Here is a 17,205-nt window from a genome sequence, read left to right as displayed (position 1 = left end):
AAATTATAAATATATTATTTAAAATAAATATTTTTTTACGAAGACGTAAAAGTACTTATATTTGTAGGTAACATATAATTAACATATAATTTAACTTAATTAATAGTACCTAGAAAAATAATAAATTATGTTACAAAATGAAACTTTGCTATTTTATTTAAACGGGGGTGCCATATTTATTTTTTAATATGTAATTGATAAAAATATATATAAAATTATATATTTGGTATCGTTTTAGTAAGTCCGTTATGATTTTTATGTTAGGAGCGATTATAATAGATTTGAAAGAAAAGTTCTATACAACACCGCAGAACACAACGCCGTGCTTTATCACAGCGAAAAAATTAAAATTAAATTAAATATTTTATTCCGACGGGTGGAAATCGAACCCACAACCGTTGCGTTTTCATTGCATGTTTTCACCATGCGCCACGACGGCCTTCATTAAATGAAAAACACGTTTATGATAAGTTATTAATCATAGATTTATTGGAAGCAAGTAATATTTTTATAGATATATTATTGTAATAACGCAAAAAACACTATAAGAATAAAATATATAGTTACGAAATTAATCCTATACAAGGTATAACGTACCTTCCTACTAACTTACGAAATTATATTATGTAAAATATCAGAATCTACAATATAAAGTAACGTTCAACGTGTTGTCGTTAGTGATGAATAATTGAATATGTTATATAAATTTAAGTATATCGTGCAATTTCTTTTATAACTTTAATAAATTAAAAAGATAAGTTAAACAAAAAATATTTATTTATATCTGTCTCGATGGTAGTGGATTCGATGTACGCTAAAATAAATATTGATTATTTGACTTAACTTTAATTTAACCATTTCCCAAACTTGATAAGAAAAGAGAGAGATATTCCATTTTGCATTCTTATTAAGCTAAATGCAAAGCATTTCGTTTCTGGCTTTGTAAATAGATATCTATTAAATAAAAAAAAGTACTTGGATATTAATACAATACTATTTTTATTTTCTTATTTTATTTAACTAGGTAAGGTCAATTTCAACAATATATATAATAATGTATAACATCATATTTACTTCTACCTAGATTAAATCGGTGTCATTATAAATGTAAACATAAGCTAAATAAAAACACCTTGACATCATTGAAAGTAAACAGAAGTCGTCACTATAGATAGTTAGTTGCAAGCTAAATGGAATTAAAGTACTAATTTAACTAAACCACAGGATCATTGTTCTTGTAATAAACCCGTTTTTGCTCCAGCTAACATATTAGACACCAAGAGAATATATTTTTATTTAAAATATATATCCATACAAAAATAAAGCGGGAGAGTTTTTTTATTGAACGTGCTAATCTCAGGAAGTTCATGGATTATCGAGGAATGCTAAAAGCGTTAAGTCACTTTTACTTTCGATTGAACCCACTTTTATAATTTCGACTATTTACAAGCCATATGTGATATGCAACTATTAGTTATAGTTATATTTGGACATGACACAAGAGCGAAACTGCAGGTAAAATCTAGGTACAGATATAGGCTTGAGTTCAGTTATAAATATATAGAATTGGATTTAAAGCTGCAACGTGAGATATGAAGAATCAAACCATTCACTTTATAAATTACGAAGCATTCATTGGACTAACATACATAATTATATACATCTTCTTATGTGTGTGTTCTACAATTATATTAGGTTGTTTACAATATTAAGAGAAAAACTCATTGATAAATATTTATTTCGTTTTGTTATAAAGAATTTTAAGTTTAAGCTGCAGGGAAAGGGTTGACTATGGAAGTGCTTATTTCATAACATCACGCAGAAGCTTTCTCATTGATGTTATAAATTCAGTGTATCTCAGTTAGGACTGTTTTACGCCAGTTATTTCAAAATGAGCTTATGGATCCATTGTGCTTTGTGTCTTTTTAATTTTTTATTTGTAACGGCGTCTCGTTTTCCCGATGGGGCGTTTGGAGGGAACATTCGTATTCGTCGACAGGCCGGGTATGTTTACGATCGTCCATCTATATCTTTCAATTTGCCTTCTCGAACTGTTTCAACGACTCAAGCTACAAATGTTGACAGGATTACAGCGCAAGAAATGTATTATGCGTACCCAGCACCTACGGGCGGCGGCACCATTAGCACTGGCTCGTCGGGCACGAGTTCTGCGGGAACATCAACAGCGACATCTTCTGTTGGATATAGCTACGGTGGTGTTACACTGAATGATCGACCCGGAGGCAGTAGCATAAGCAGTGGTAATAATGGATATTCTAATTCAGGATCGGTCGCAACCTCTGGATCTACCGGCTCATCAGGATACAGTTACAGTGGAGGTCAAGTAACATCAGGTGCAAGTGGTACTTCGTCCGGTTCTTCAGGAGAGTCGGGTTATACATATAATAGTCAAAATGTGTTAACTGAATCAAGCGGCGTTTCATCGGGAACGTCGGGATCTTCGGAAACATTTGGTTATAATTATAGTGGCAATCAAAATACTGTTTCAGAATCAAGCGGTACATCCTCAGATAATGCAGGTGCTACTGGTTATAGCTACAGCGGTGGACAACAAACAGAAACTGGTGGGACGTCAGATACTGTTGGATACAATTATAACTCTGTATCTAATGCAGGTAGCTCTACTGGCAGCCAAGTTGTATCAAATTCCGGTGGTTACAGTTATAACAATATACAAAATTCAGGAAGTACGGGCACTCAAACTATAACGACTTCCGTATCTAATAGTTATGTTCCACCCGTTTCAACAAGTATCTCCACAAATGCTCCAGAATATTTACCGCCGGTTAACTCTGGTAATACGGGTGTAAGTGTATCTACTAATGTTCAGAGTGGTACGGGATCATCAGCAGCAGTAACATCTGACGCGTACCTACCACCAGACACCTCAGTTAATACAGCACAACGTCCACCTATAACACAAACATCAGTTTCGCCTGCACAAGCACCCGTATCTGGTTATTTGGCACCTAATACAATATCTCAAACCAGGAATTCTCAAACGCAATTGACTTCATCTGTGACTTCATATAGACCAAATTCCAATTACCTGGCACCTAATTATCAAACTAACATTCAGAGCAATCAGCCACAAACAACAGTAATTTCATCCAGACCAAATACTAACTATTTAGCACCTACATCTCAGACTTCGAATACGCAAAATACTCAAATTCAAGGAACTGTGACATCAACTCGACCGAGCTCTAATTACTTAGCACCAAACACAGCATCAAAAGCTACCGTTCAAAATAATCAAGCACAAGTATCAATAACATCAACGACATCAGTCCAGTCTCCGAACCAAGATTACTTGCCTCCTGTTGTTACCTCAATTAATGCTAATCGAGGCACCGTTACGAAACCCGCACCTTCATATTTACCACCAGTACTCAAATAAATAGTATTTTCAACGAAAATTCGATTGTAGTTATTGGAATAACAAGCTACAAATCGTTAACCTATATGTAATTTAATAAATTGCGAATATTCATTTACATTGTATAAAAAAATAAACTTATACTTTCTATATTGTGTTTTATTAAATACGAGTAAATCATTGAGGTATTTACTTACTTTAGTAATTTTACAAATTTGTATTCCCCTTAAATCAATCAATAAAATTAAGTCGTAAAATATTTAAATATTATTAACCTGAGGTCGTCGTGGAGAAGGATCACAAACGTGCGACTGTAAACGTGACAGGATAGAAATTCGATTTCCACTCGAGGTAATGACATATTTAATATCTTCATTGCTTCTCTGTAGTAACGAGGCAAAGTGCGGGGTTGAGTTTTGCCACTCAATATACAATGGTTCCAGAATTCGGTGGAAGGCGGGGGACAGGAGCGCCTTAATGGGAACTGAGTGTCTTAACACTATATTGCCAGGTTGCCTCTGCATACCCCGCTTTGCGCGGGATATAGCATAAAGCTAATAAAAAATATAAATTGACCCTTATCACTAAGAAGGTACATTAAATTTCCATATCGTTATCAGACTTAAAAGTTTCATTTTCACTATTTATTTAAAGAATTTTTACAAAACTCCTCAAATCATTGAAAAATAAATATGAAAATGAATTACAAAGATTTTTTAATAAAATGATTAATTCAATTATATTTTTTTGTAATTTGAAATGCTTATATAAAATATATGTAATACAGCTGAAATTGGTCCATTTTTGTCTATTTTCTTATAATAAACTAATTTTAAATTTTCTATACAACGTTACAAATATATGTAAATGAACGCTACCTCGATAAGATATATTGGAAAATTTTATATTCATTGTATGCTAAACTTTGCACGAAATTATGTGCTTACTTAATGGTTAATCGAAAATTGACCTCTTTTAAATCTTAATTTGTTTACATTTAATTAAAACAATGTATATAGCGGAACGCGGCTGTCAAACTTAAGTCACTAGTCACTTCTATGTCAAATATAGTCGTAAGACGTCATACCAAAATAGAATAAGTCAAAGATGAAAGTTATTTTTAATATTTCTTTTTAAAAAATGTTTAAAGCACCCTTTCGTTGTTGAAAATGAAGAATCGGACCCACAGTGAGGAGCTATGCAACTTGCGTGATTTCTTTAAATTGTTAGTGCGTTTTTAAAAGCAAAGGCTACATAAATTATGATTTTACTAAAGCAAACATTAAAATATTCTCGAATAGGAAGCAAAGTAATTCCGAGGTTGGTATGCTATGTACTATACGTTTATAATAATTTTACATCAACATACGTTCCATGGAAGTTTTTTAAATTATTTAATTATACAAAATACACAATCGTAATCTCTATTTACACAATTTGCATATTTTCATTTATATGTAAAATAATTGCTATTTTTTCAAGTGATTAAACATTTCTGATATAATAAATATATTTTCAGGACTGTCAAGGAGTGGATTTCTGTGATTAAAAATGGTGCACCTAGAGATGACAGGTGTGGAACCATATTCTCATGCCCTAACTATAAATGATCTGCCAAATGAATTACTGATATACATATTTTCTATGATTGACTTTGAATCACTGCTGGCAGTGGCTAAGGTATCCATGAGATGGCATCAACTTTGCATGACACCATGTATCTGGGACAAGACTCGTATCATTGTATGTATGAAGAATTATGTGAGAATAAGCGATAGCATTGTACCGTTTGTGGCTAGATATTTAAAAAATGTTAAATTACAATATTTTAAATTGTATTCACAAGTGAGAGCTTCCCTCATCAGTTACTGCCCGAATCTTACTCACCTAGAAATAAGTATATCACAAGTGGATAGTTGTATATTTGATGATTTGGGTCACTGGCCTAATTTGAAATTTCTTAGCTTTCGTAATTCGTTGATAGTGCAAAATGCAGAAAATGCAAATGGAAACTTTGTGTATCACTTGCCCTTTGAAAAGTTAAAGTATTTAGAAACTCTTATACTATCCAATTTTGCACTGACACACAGCAGTTTATATAGCATGTTACAATGTGTGAATTTAGTTAGTATAAATATGGAGAAGATGAAAAATATTCCAGCAGACTTTCTTGAATCACTACTTAGAACCAAACAGAATTCACTAAGAGCTTTGCATATTTATGGTGACACATTGAATGATGATATTATATCATCTATATCCAAATGTAAAGTGATACAAGTGTTGCATATCATGACTTGCAAAACACTGTTTGATTCCAGTCTGCTCCATTTTTACAGACTAAAAAATTTGAGATCCCTTAAATTACGTCACGGTTATTTCTCAACAAATGCTTTACTTTCATATTTTTCACATAATATATTCCAAAACTTGACTTATCTGAGTCTCTCTAGATGCCATCATGTCACCATGCAAGTTGCTAAAGTAATCAAAACTAGTGCTCCGAATCTGAAAGAACTCTCATTTTACTTGTGTCCTTTCATTATAGCCCCAGACTTTAAAAGAGCAGAGTTGCAAAAAATGTTCAAAATAGAATTACTACTTGATTAAATTCAATGGTTGTATAAACCAGGGATGTTAGGGATGTAACATTTAGATCTGAATATGATTAGTATATGTTAGTTTCGGATAATTTCGGTTACGGATATTTAATTTTCATTAAATTTATTTGTTAATTTCAAAGATTCTGTTTATGGCTTTTCTTTTTTCTCTGATTTGTCTAGAAGCAAAAGTTTTTATTCTTATTTTACACTAAAGGCTAATTTATCTACTCTGCCAGGCAAAATAAGAAAATCTGTCAACCATTATCACTTAGGCTATGCATATATCCTAAATTATTTGAAACTTTTATATCCCATTAAATTATGGTTATGGAGCTCTATAACATCCCTGAACTAAACTAAGCAGCTTGGTTATCCGTCCCTCTTGTAACAATATACATCATTTTTAGATGGCATTAAATATGTGCATTTCAATTTTAGATCCCTTTTTGGATTAGGACATATTTTGAGATATATCATTATAGATACAAATGTATAAGTATTGTAATAAAACTGTGACAGTATTGCATGTAAGGCATTGATATACTCAACAGTATTTAGATACATTAAAAATCTAAAGATTTTAAACATCACTAAATCCTCTTTTTTAAGTAGTAAATTTAAGATCATTTTACAAAAAATGACCTGAAGTGTCTTATTTACTCTTGGGGAAGAAGGTAAAAAAACAATTGGATAATGTAAAAATTAAGTAATAGTATTTAAAAAAAACTATTAATAAATTGAATGTTTAAATGTGCAATATTTATGTATGGGATATATAATTGTGTATTTATAAATACCAAGTATTTATTAAGTGCATGTTTGTATAATTTTTTTGTAATTGAACTAATTCCCTATGTTAGAACAAAATTCAGTATTTAAAAATATGGAGTATTAGTAATGTTTGTTTATATAAGTATTATAAAAATAACTGATTGATCTTGACACTAATAGTATTGATTCTGGTATATTATATTGTGACATGTCATCCCACCTTTATTTACAGAAATATTTAGAAGCCATTAAATAATTGCGGAAATCATTTTGAAATAATATTACTGTTGAATATTACAATAGTAAAGAAAAACAGAAAAACAATATCTTTATAAAGTTTACTTCTAGCCTCACTTTCTTTAAAATTTTAATACAACATTTCATAGCATAAACTTTATGTTTACAGAAAACCAGGGTTAGGGTTAACCAGGGCTATTTATTCACCTAATGTAAATTATAAAATAAAATTATTCAGATCAATTCATTCTCTTGTGATAAATCGATAATAAAATTTTGAATAATATTTAATGTTTTCGTGTCGGGACCCCCTGCTATTGAAATATAACTAAGTCCACTTTTTTGAGTAATATATTTTTACTTAGGCGTAAAAATATATTACTCAAAAAAGTGGATAAATATTTTCGCAACATACCTAATCTTAAATATTGTTTATGTTTTTCGCAATTATTTTTGTTCTTTGATGACGATGATTCAATTGTCTTTATCAAAAAACAAGGCAACATAAAAAATATTACATATTAATTTAAGTTGGATTCTTTATGGTTTCTGTGATGACACAGTCAATTAAAATTCATGTGCCTTATAAATATTATGTGTATGCATATTGGCCTTTCAAGTTATCTATATTTTTCAGTTAATATAAGGATACTTCAAAAACATATTTTTATAAAAACACATGTACCTAAGGAAATTTATATAGTGTGTAAAAAATGTTTTATTGTCAATCAATTTTGATTAAAACTAATCTGACGGTTTTTTTAACAGGAAATAATCGAATAATACGTATATAAATATTTTTATAATATCGTCGACAAAAAAATTAAGTATTAACTCTTATTATTTGTATTACATTCTCGAATCTTTTTACATGAGATTATTTATACCGTTTGGTTATAATTTAATTTACTATTTAATTCGAACGTACAGCTTTTGATAGATTCCTAGGATAAAAGTTTAGCCTCGTATATTTTTTTTCTGAAATTACAGTATATTATTAGTTGATAATCGACAGTTTGTTAAATGCCAAACCAACTCGAATTTCTTTGTAACTCAATAACAAATACATTGTAAAAAATCTTTTTTATATATATATATATATATATATATATATATATATATATATATATATATATATATATATATAATATATAAAGCGACTCAATGGATACCGGAAAATACTTAGTATGCTACAGTTTTACGAGTTGACCTCAGAATTTTAATTTAAGCGTCATTATATCACTACTATGTGTTTGTTAAATTGTAATTTGTATATAAAACGTTGGAATTGATTAAATCGTTGTTCTTTATCTGAAATTTAACGTCTACTTATATTTATATAATATTATATGTGTATAAAATGTATTTATATAGTTTTACTATTTGTGATGTTGGTTACACACAATAAATAAATTGAATGTTAATGATTTTCTTTTTTCATTTTATTAAAAAAATATATTAACTTATAAATGTTTGAGGATTAAAATAATAAACAAACATAATAATTTGTAAAAATGCTGTTTAATTAATTTTTTTATAAATAAGTAGGTTACTATTAACACAGTGGCCTGGTTCGAAAATCAAAGATAACTTGACTTTATAACAATGGTTCAATATTGAACTCAACTGCAGAACATGGGTTAGTTAATTCAAAGGCAGTTAAGACATTCGGATGGATAACGCCAATTTTTCCGATGACTGTACCACGAAGAATGATTTCTGCACATCTACCAGGGAAATATGCTGGGTCTGAAATTAAAATATTTTATTTTAGAAAATCTATAAACAATTGAGCTTGTTGTCCGCAAAACACGCTTGCTTGCGTTCATGCAACACAGTGCTCACAACAAGTCATGTTCTTCTAAAGCTACGTCGTTAACTTCTTAGTACGTTGGTATTAATAGAATAGAAGTTGGTACTAAGTACCACAACCCAAAATTGCTAAGAATTATCGATTAACAAAACAAGGACAAGACGATATTTATTAAATGTTTTTAACATTTTTAATTTTTAACCTTGGCATTATACCTTGGTTACAAAAACGTACGAAATTCTAATCCACGCTTAAATGTTTATGTGTTACATTAATTATATTCTGGATTATTTTTATGCGATCTCACTGGCCAAGTCAAATGTTAGTTGAACGATATGTCTGATATAAGAATGCTAGATCATAATGCCTAGCCAAATCACACTGTGGCAAATTCAACAGTTGGCTGACGACAGTTTCTAGACCTATCCTACCCTCGGTTTTCTTTACAAAGTATCCGTTTTCATTATGGCACGACTGTGTCACTAACGCCATAACGCGGTCAAGGGGACCTAGCACATGCATGTATTAAATATATAGCTATGTGAAATATCTTACCCTCGCACTGCTTCAAGAAGTAGCCATGTTCACTATGCCATGGCTGTCTCAGCAATGCCATGACGCGGTCCAAAAGACCGTGCACGTATTGGAAGCCGGCCGCCTTGCCGCAATATACCGCGCTTAGGTGACGGTAGTTGCGGGCTCCGGTTTCTGTTAAGTTTAATATTATTATTTTTTATTGATTCAGCCTTTATTCTGCGTTAGTCTTTATCTGCGGTTTCGATAGTTAAATGTTAATAACTAAGTGATAAATGATTGTGTGTTGACATATTCTTAGTGCTCGACATAATTCTGACTGCAGGAACTGAGGTTTACATCAATTATCGTAATCGAATATAGTCTTTTTTATGGAAATTATTCGTTTGTTGTTATATGCAGCATACAGCATGAAGCTAATAAAAGTAATAAATAAAATAACACACCTGCTTTCTCATCTTTGACCACAACATCACTGATTTCAAATAGTTTTAATGGCAATGGCATTTTCTTATTAGCTGCTATTGTCTTAAGGAGACCTGGTAGTAGTAAAGTGCGTACAACTTGGAACTCTAGGGTTTTTGGGTTCGAAATGTGGACAGCTGGAACATCTTCGATGGCGCGACCAAGTTTTGTGGCAATATCTTCTCTGGAGCACTGAAAATTTGTGTTTAGTTAGTAGATGTATGTATTAAAAATACATTTAACAAAATAAAGTAATATATTTTAAAAATTACATAAATTCTTGACATTTATTTCATGGGTCTAAATGTGTCACAATATCAGAATTAGATTCAATTAAACAGAGTTGAATAATAACCATAATTAAATTGCTTAATAAAAAAATCTAATCATACTTTTTTGATTGTATTAAAAAGACGACTGAACCATTTACTGTCAAGATATAAGTTTAGTATTAATTGTGTCGAAAGCCCAATATAAAGGTATCGAAAGATCAGTTAATTATAATATAATTTTATTATTGCATGATAGAAGGAAAGAACATTGCATTTCGTTTATCCCCTGAATTCGAGACAATGCGTGTTGAGTGGCGTCGTGCTTTATCTTTCTAGTGCTTCGAAGGCGGGAAAATAACAATATTTCATTCCTCTGAGTAGGAATCGAACCCACAGCCGGGCTGGACGCTGACGTGGGCGTCACGATACCAGTGACGAATCCGTTCAAAACTCCAAAGTACAAAATGTTAAGAATATTACATACAAGTGTGAAAGTAAGTGTTTCAGTGTATCCCGCGTGCGCACATTCCTGCCGAATTTGCTCACTCAGTTTATTTAGGGGTTCTTGCCCTCCTGAAGTCACTACTTGGGATGGACGACGTTGTATATTGTTGTAGCTGAAAGGAAAATTATTTTTAATTATAATTTTAAGAAAATAATCAAAGTATAAAAAATTCTAGAATTCTTTCTCTTTGTGCAGCCATACATTAATTAAAAAATAAATTAAAAATTTTATTATAGTTAAATTTTATAAAATAATTATGATTTTGATTCTTTTTGGAGATGAATCGAATCCACAATGGGGTTCTTGTTATTTTTAGTTTATGTAGGCTTTTATCAATATTGATGATATTTTCAATTTGCATCCAGCCCACACCAATCCCCATACAGTAAAAGACTGTGGCACTGTGTCACAATAACCTCAATCTATTAAAGTTATAATAATTACCCATAAGCAATGGCGACATCTTCGTACAGGTCGCAGGCGTGTATGACGTCGTGGCGCGAAGGCGGCACGCGCACGCGCAGCTCGCCCGCTGCGTGCGCACTCGGGAGGCACATGCGGGACAGGAGGGAGGCCAGGTGGTCGCCAGCGGCACTGAGAATTCGTTATATATTTAGGATAAACGACGATAATATTTTAATACATATTTTTAAAATTTTATTTCACACTTGATAAGACGTTTTTTTTTCAATTAAAACCTACCCACAACCGTCAACTGAGACACTGTGCTGCTGCATCACAATGACCTCTTATTCTGATATAGAACAATAGTCATGGTATTTTTTAGCATTTCTTAGGATAATTTGCAATATTGAAAACAACATAATTAGTTATTACTAATTAGACTTAGTTTATTTTTCTTTCTAAAAACTTCACTGAAATAATTCATATGAAAAATTTCGTACTTTGTTAGGAATGGTAGGATATTCCAACCCCATTAAGACATTTCTGTTCAGCAAAATGCTCAGTGCCACGACTGGCTTAATATAAAGTTTACTTAATAAATTGTTGATATTTTTTACTCTAAACTAATTAAACAAATCTCATTCAAAAAATAAGCCATAAAATATCTAAGTAAGTAAATATCTTACTCGATCCCAATATACTTGTTAGCCTTATCGACACTGATCACTTCATCTCGGTATTCCATTTGTGGGTACAACTCGTACGTGCCGTCGGGCGCGAACACTTTGCACTGTTGCACTTCATATTTGTTAGCACTGTACTCGGAGAACATACACACTATAGTGTCTAGCACTACTATAGCCTGGGAAAAGAGAAATGTTTTTCGTTTTATTTTTTTTTTATAGCCGTTGTGGTACAAGCGCGTGACTGTAAAATATTAAACTGTATTTAATATTTTCATTTCTTCACTCTTTTGCCGAGGCAAAGCGAGGCATTGAGTTAGTATAAAACATATTTGTTGTTTAGCGATTAAGTCTGGTCGAGCCAAACTTGCAGAATGGGTTATATTACGAGATAGAGCCAAGTTAAAAAACAAAAAATATCCTTCGCCAGATAATCTCACTGCCTACAAAAAACTGCGAAACATCTGCAACAGAATGTGTAGGGATGCCAAACGTCGCTACTTCCATGATACTATTCAGAATCTTAGTCAAGCACAAGTTTGGAGATTCTTGGAGTCGTTTGGTGTAGGCAAAACCACTGAAACTCGTCAAGTCTCAGTGGACCTTCACACTCTCAATTCCTTTTTTACAACTCCACCAATTAATATAAGTCCCTTAATAAAGTCGGAAACATTATCACTGTTGTCACGTCTCGTCCTACCAGACTCCATTCCTTTTACTTTTAAAGCTGTGTCGGAGGACGATGTCAAGAAGTGTGTCCACTCCATTTCCACCAAAGCCTTTGGAACTGACAATCTCAGCCTTGAGATGATTTTTCCGGTGTTAGAAAGCATTGCACCAGTGGTCACCCACATTATCACCATTTCACCGTCAAGTAATGTCTTTCCTTCACTATGGAAGAGTGCCTATGTCATTCCATTACCCAAAATATCCAATCCATCCAATGTTGCTGATTACCACCCCATATCCATTCTCCCTATTCTATCTAAAGTCCTTGAATCTTTAGCCAATAACCAATTTTACTTCTTTCTATCCGCCAATAATCTACTGTGTCCTTTCCAATCCGGTTTCCGTCCTCTTCACAGCAAAGTTGGTGCACTGTTGAATATAACGGAGGATATTCGGTGTGCTATGGACAATACCAAGCTCACTGTTTTGGTGTTGTTAGATTTCAGCAGTACTTTCAACTCTGTAGACTTCGACATACTTCTTGGCACACTTCGAGCAGTCAATATTTCATCTGCAGCTGAAAGCTGGTTTCGTTCTTACCTCTTCGGCCGCCGGCAATGTGTTAAAGCTAACAATATCACACCAACATGGCTTAATCTCACTGCTGGCGTACCCCAAGGCGGCGTTCTTTCTCCTCTTCTCTTCTCTGTCTTTATTAACAATATTTCTAGAGTCATTACTTCTCCTTTCCATCTGTATGCAGATGACTTGCAACTTTACCGTCATAGTAACTTAGATGGATTGCCTGAAGCTATCGCCAGTTTAAATAGTGATCTTGACGCGATTCGAACTTGGGCCGAATCTTTTGGCCTACTTATTAATCTAAAGAAATCTCAGAGTATTATCATAGGCAGTAATAGACTGAGACATAAAATTAACTGGGATTCTGTGCCAGCAATACGTTACTCATGAGTGCCGGTTCCCTATTGTAGCGAGGTTAGGAATTTAGGACTTATTATTGATTGCAACATGTCTTGGGCACCGCATATCAATGCAATCAGCAGGCGCATGCATTTCAATTTCCATTCTCTTAGGCGTCTCCAATACTTCCTTCCTCACAAAACCAAAGTTATGCTTGCGCAATGTCTTCTCCTTCCAATACTCGACTACGCTGACGTCTGCTATTTGGACGCGACTGAGGAGCTACTTAACAAATTAGAACGTCTTCAAAATCTCGCCATACGCTTTATTTATGGCTTACGCAAGTATGATCATGTTTCTCAATTTCGTGCTAAGCTTAAGTGGCTCCCAATCTGTCTTCGCCGTGATATGCACATCCTTACCTTTCTTTTTAAACTCCTTAACTACAAAAATTTTCCCGCATACCTTCGCTCCCGCTTCAATGTTCTTCCTCCTCCCTCACGCTCTAGGCGGTCGTGCGTCGTTCTAGCGCTTGACATACCTATGAGCAACACCAAATTCTTGCAAAAATCATTCTCCGTTTATGCGGCATCCCTTTGGAACTAACTCCCTAACCCTATCCAGAGAAGTCCTTCCATAAAATCATTTAAATCCCAATTAAAAACGCATTTACTTGCTACTGAGAACAATTAATTTACATTCCGACAATGTTTTGTTGTGTTTCAAAATATTGCAACTGTATTTCATTTTTCTTTTCTTATAACTCTTTTAAATATATATATATTTATATCATATATTAGTATTGTTTCGTTTATGTATTTTTTTTTTATAATATATGTGTAGTGTATTTATATATGCAAAGAATATATGTTTATGTAGTTTATATGTATCTATATTTGTCAATATCTTGTTTCATCTGTTAGTATATTTTGTTTATTATTTTCTTTTACTGTTAATTGCATTGTACTCTCCCCGCTGTTTTGATAGATATCAACTTCCACAGGTTGGCTGGAAGAGATTTCTTTTAGAAATAAGTCCACCCTTGTCAACTATTTTTTCATTTTATATTACTGAATGTTTGTTTTTTATGCAATAAAGAATATATATATATATATATATATATTTAATATAATTCAATCTTATAAAATACCGAAAGATTTAAAATACGATTTACGAAGTGTATGAATTGTAACAAGTACCTATAGATAAAATACTAAAATAACCTATCAATTTCCCCTCCATACACTTAAATAATATTAAATTTAAAAAAGTGGGCAAAGCCGCATGGGGAGCTTTGATAGACATTTAAAAATATATATTTACCTTAGTGAGATCAGTAGCAGTGCACTCAATGAAAACATTTTTAGTATTGAGTGTTATTTTTGAGTGGTCACCATTAATTATTGGAGGCATGGACAATACTACACCATTTTTGTCTTTAATAACCGGATAGACGGGGCTGTCCTTAATGATACCGAGATATTGCTTTAGCTGGGCATGACTCTGTAAATATAGAAGTATCTCTAAATTATGTATTCAGTTCAGTTATATTACATCAAAGATAAAATAATAAAAATTCCTTGGAACAAATGTTACAATTTATTTATATATATGTTAATCCATACAAGACTGCATAAAAGAAGTATTTTATTAAATCATTTTTACAGAACAAAATGTGGTTTCAATTCCCAATTACAGGGAATAAATTATTTTCATTTTCTACGAAAGAACTCTGGGCTTTGAGTTACTCCACTCAACATATAATATATCGAAAGCTGGGCATAAGTTGAGGGACAGTATCTTAACAATAGCTTCCCTCTGCCTACATTAAGATATAAGAAAATGCTGCAAAAATATATGTATTTTCATCAGATACTTACTGAATATAATTCCATTAATTCAGGAGCTGTCATCTCTTTACTCTGATTTAATGCTTTGAACTTTATTTCATTCGGTGGTAAAGCATCATATACAAATGGTCCCTGGATTGTATCTAGGTCATGAGTCCCAATTGCTACTAGTGTTCTTTTCCTACAGATATTTTGATGTAATTTGTCCTGCAAAAAAGATATTAGTAAATTATTATTTTGTAAAGTTATTTAAATTAATCAATATAATAATTTTTTGTTGTTGCAGTGTATCTTCTATATTTTTTCCTGACATGTGTGTTTTATTTTTATCTGTATATAATTAGAACTGAAAACAACTAATATAGTAATATATTTTCTTCTGCTTCACATTTATAGCAGAATAGGCAGAAAAAACCTTGCATTCGGTTCTCTCTTACAGATACTTTGTTTGCTGCTTTCTGTCCAAATTTCAGAGATGTGTGTGTCAAGTGGCAGAAGTCAATAATACTTCAAATAAATACACAAAGTACTTCACTTTGTGATACCAGAGAAAAAAGTGAAACTGGATTTTTTGCATTAATAATAATACACTGTCATATACACATAGTGATTAAGTGATAACCTATTAACTTATAAAATAAAAATTATATACCTGTAAATCAATGAAGCTGTCATAACTATCCTTAGTGAAGGAAACACCTTTGAGTACAGCAGCTACTGCATAAGGTCTAATTTGAGATGTTGCAGGTGTTAAATGTAGGGAACAACAGTCTTCATATTTCTTGAGGCTATATATTGGAGGATGCTTTCTGTGTGGAAAGGAATTTTTAATATTAATAATGAGTAATTATTATATATGTCAGGAGAGTAAATTGAATGCACGCAATTGAGGGCAGGCAGAAAAAATCTAATCTTAAATCACTTAGTTCTCCATTTTTAGCAGTAACTCAATATATTATTTACAGTGTGAAAACAAAAATTATTGATTGCCCCAAGTGGAGATTGAACCCACAACTACCACCTTAACAATCCGATGCTGCACCACTGCACAAAACATCATGGTGATATTAACATAGATTAATTTAAGGTAAATTCCTTACTTTCCCTGGAAAACTAAAAGCCCATTTACAAGTCCCTCAAGGCACAGCAGGTCATATCTGTTTGCAGGGATGTCGATTCGATATAGTATATCTTCTGATACACCAGCACCTGCTTGATCTCCTTGCTCTTTCATTAACATCTGTTTCTCTGTAGTCTGAAGTCATATTGAGAATGATTAAGTAATGTTTTGAATAAATTTTACATATAACTTTTTTTAAGAAAATATAAACAAATCAAGGAATTAAATCTCACCACTTCATCCAATTCTAAACCAAATTCAAAACATAAATTTTGGAATTCTTCATCACCTGTAAGGAATTACTCATTTAAATATAAATAAAATTAAAAATTACTCTCACTTATAAGAAATGAATACTTACTATAACTTTTTCCAAGTGCATCGAAAAGTAAATCGCGTTTAACTGATATTGTAGGCATGTTTTCTTTTAAATAAATAATTTATGAGAATTATGAAGTAATAGAGCGTGCACCGAAAATTTTAATTTATATATATACGATACATTCAATTAATTGATATATTTTTGGTTACTTTTAAAATAAGTGACTTAGCCGAACCGTGTACGGTGTGTCAATAACGTCAATGTCAAATCTAAAATGTCAACTGACAGCAGACATTATGTCACTTGTTATGACTGGACAACTTTTGACAAGATTTGACAATTAATGTATATACATTAATTGTCAAATCTTAACATATGTTGCCATTATCTGAATTCTTACTCTATTCTATAATAAAAAATTGCATTGTATAGAAGTTTTATCTAAGGTTAATTATTTTTTATTTGTCCCACAACCATTTTTACACTTTGTAAAAGATAAGACAGGGACAAGGACAAAGTATAAAATATTTTTCAATGTATATTATTTTTATATTGGTATTTTCTAGATTTGATATTTAATAATTTTCTAGTATTCAATCCATTGCTAGACTAATTGATGCGTTGATTCTAATGTT

At 32.0% G+C, this 17,205-nt stretch overlaps 3 protein-coding genes across 3 annotated transcripts; 2 read left to right on the top strand and 1 right to left on the bottom strand.

The window, feature by feature from the left end:
- The first annotated feature begins 1,162 nt into the window (after nucleotides 1-1,162).
- Nucleotides 1,163-3,462, top strand: LOC146540085 (uncharacterized). The gene is made up of 2 exons (XM_085207686.1): nucleotides 1,163-2,004; nucleotides 2,086-3,462. Exons 1-2 carry the CDS (start codon nucleotides 1,892-1,894, stop codon nucleotides 3,419-3,421), a joined length of 1,449 nt encoding a protein of 482 aa, XP_085063812.1. The 5' UTR covers nucleotides 1,163-1,891; the 3' UTR covers nucleotides 3,422-3,462.
- A 1,118-nt stretch (nucleotides 3,463-4,580) lies between these two features.
- On the top strand, nucleotides 4,581-8,438 carry LOC146540084 (uncharacterized). Its single transcript, XM_085207652.1, has 2 exons — nucleotides 4,581-4,720; nucleotides 4,920-8,438. Exon 2 carries the CDS (start codon nucleotides 4,952-4,954, stop codon nucleotides 6,008-6,010), a length of 1,059 nt encoding a protein of 352 aa, XP_085063778.1. The 5' UTR covers nucleotides 4,581-4,720; nucleotides 4,920-4,951; the 3' UTR covers nucleotides 6,011-8,438.
- A 75-nt stretch (nucleotides 8,439-8,513) lies between these two features.
- beta-PheRS (phenylalanine--tRNA ligase beta subunit) lies at nucleotides 8,514-16,845 on the bottom strand. The gene is made up of 12 exons (XM_085207650.1): nucleotides 16,610-16,845; nucleotides 16,482-16,537; nucleotides 16,229-16,383; nucleotides 15,781-15,937; nucleotides 15,159-15,335; nucleotides 14,602-14,781; nucleotides 11,692-11,867; nucleotides 11,045-11,194; nucleotides 10,580-10,712; nucleotides 9,805-10,015; nucleotides 9,380-9,532; nucleotides 8,514-8,760 (listed from the first exon to the last, which is right to left on the bottom strand). Exons 1-12 carry the CDS (start codon nucleotides 16,665-16,667, stop codon nucleotides 8,609-8,611), a joined length of 1,758 nt encoding a protein of 585 aa, XP_085063776.1. The 5' UTR covers nucleotides 16,668-16,845; the 3' UTR covers nucleotides 8,514-8,608.
- Nucleotides 16,846-17,205: the final 360 nt, after the last annotated feature.

The sequence above is a fragment of the Heliconius melpomene genome, chromosome 3 (assembly GCF_056956725.1).
Source record: "Heliconius melpomene rosina isolate 202511_hmr_F chromosome 3, ASM5695672v1, whole genome shotgun sequence".
Lineage (NCBI taxonomy): Eukaryota > Metazoa > Arthropoda > Insecta > Lepidoptera > Nymphalidae > Heliconius > Heliconius melpomene.
Note: the sequence above shows the minus strand (reverse complement) of the source record. Positions and strands in the feature narration are given on the sequence as shown.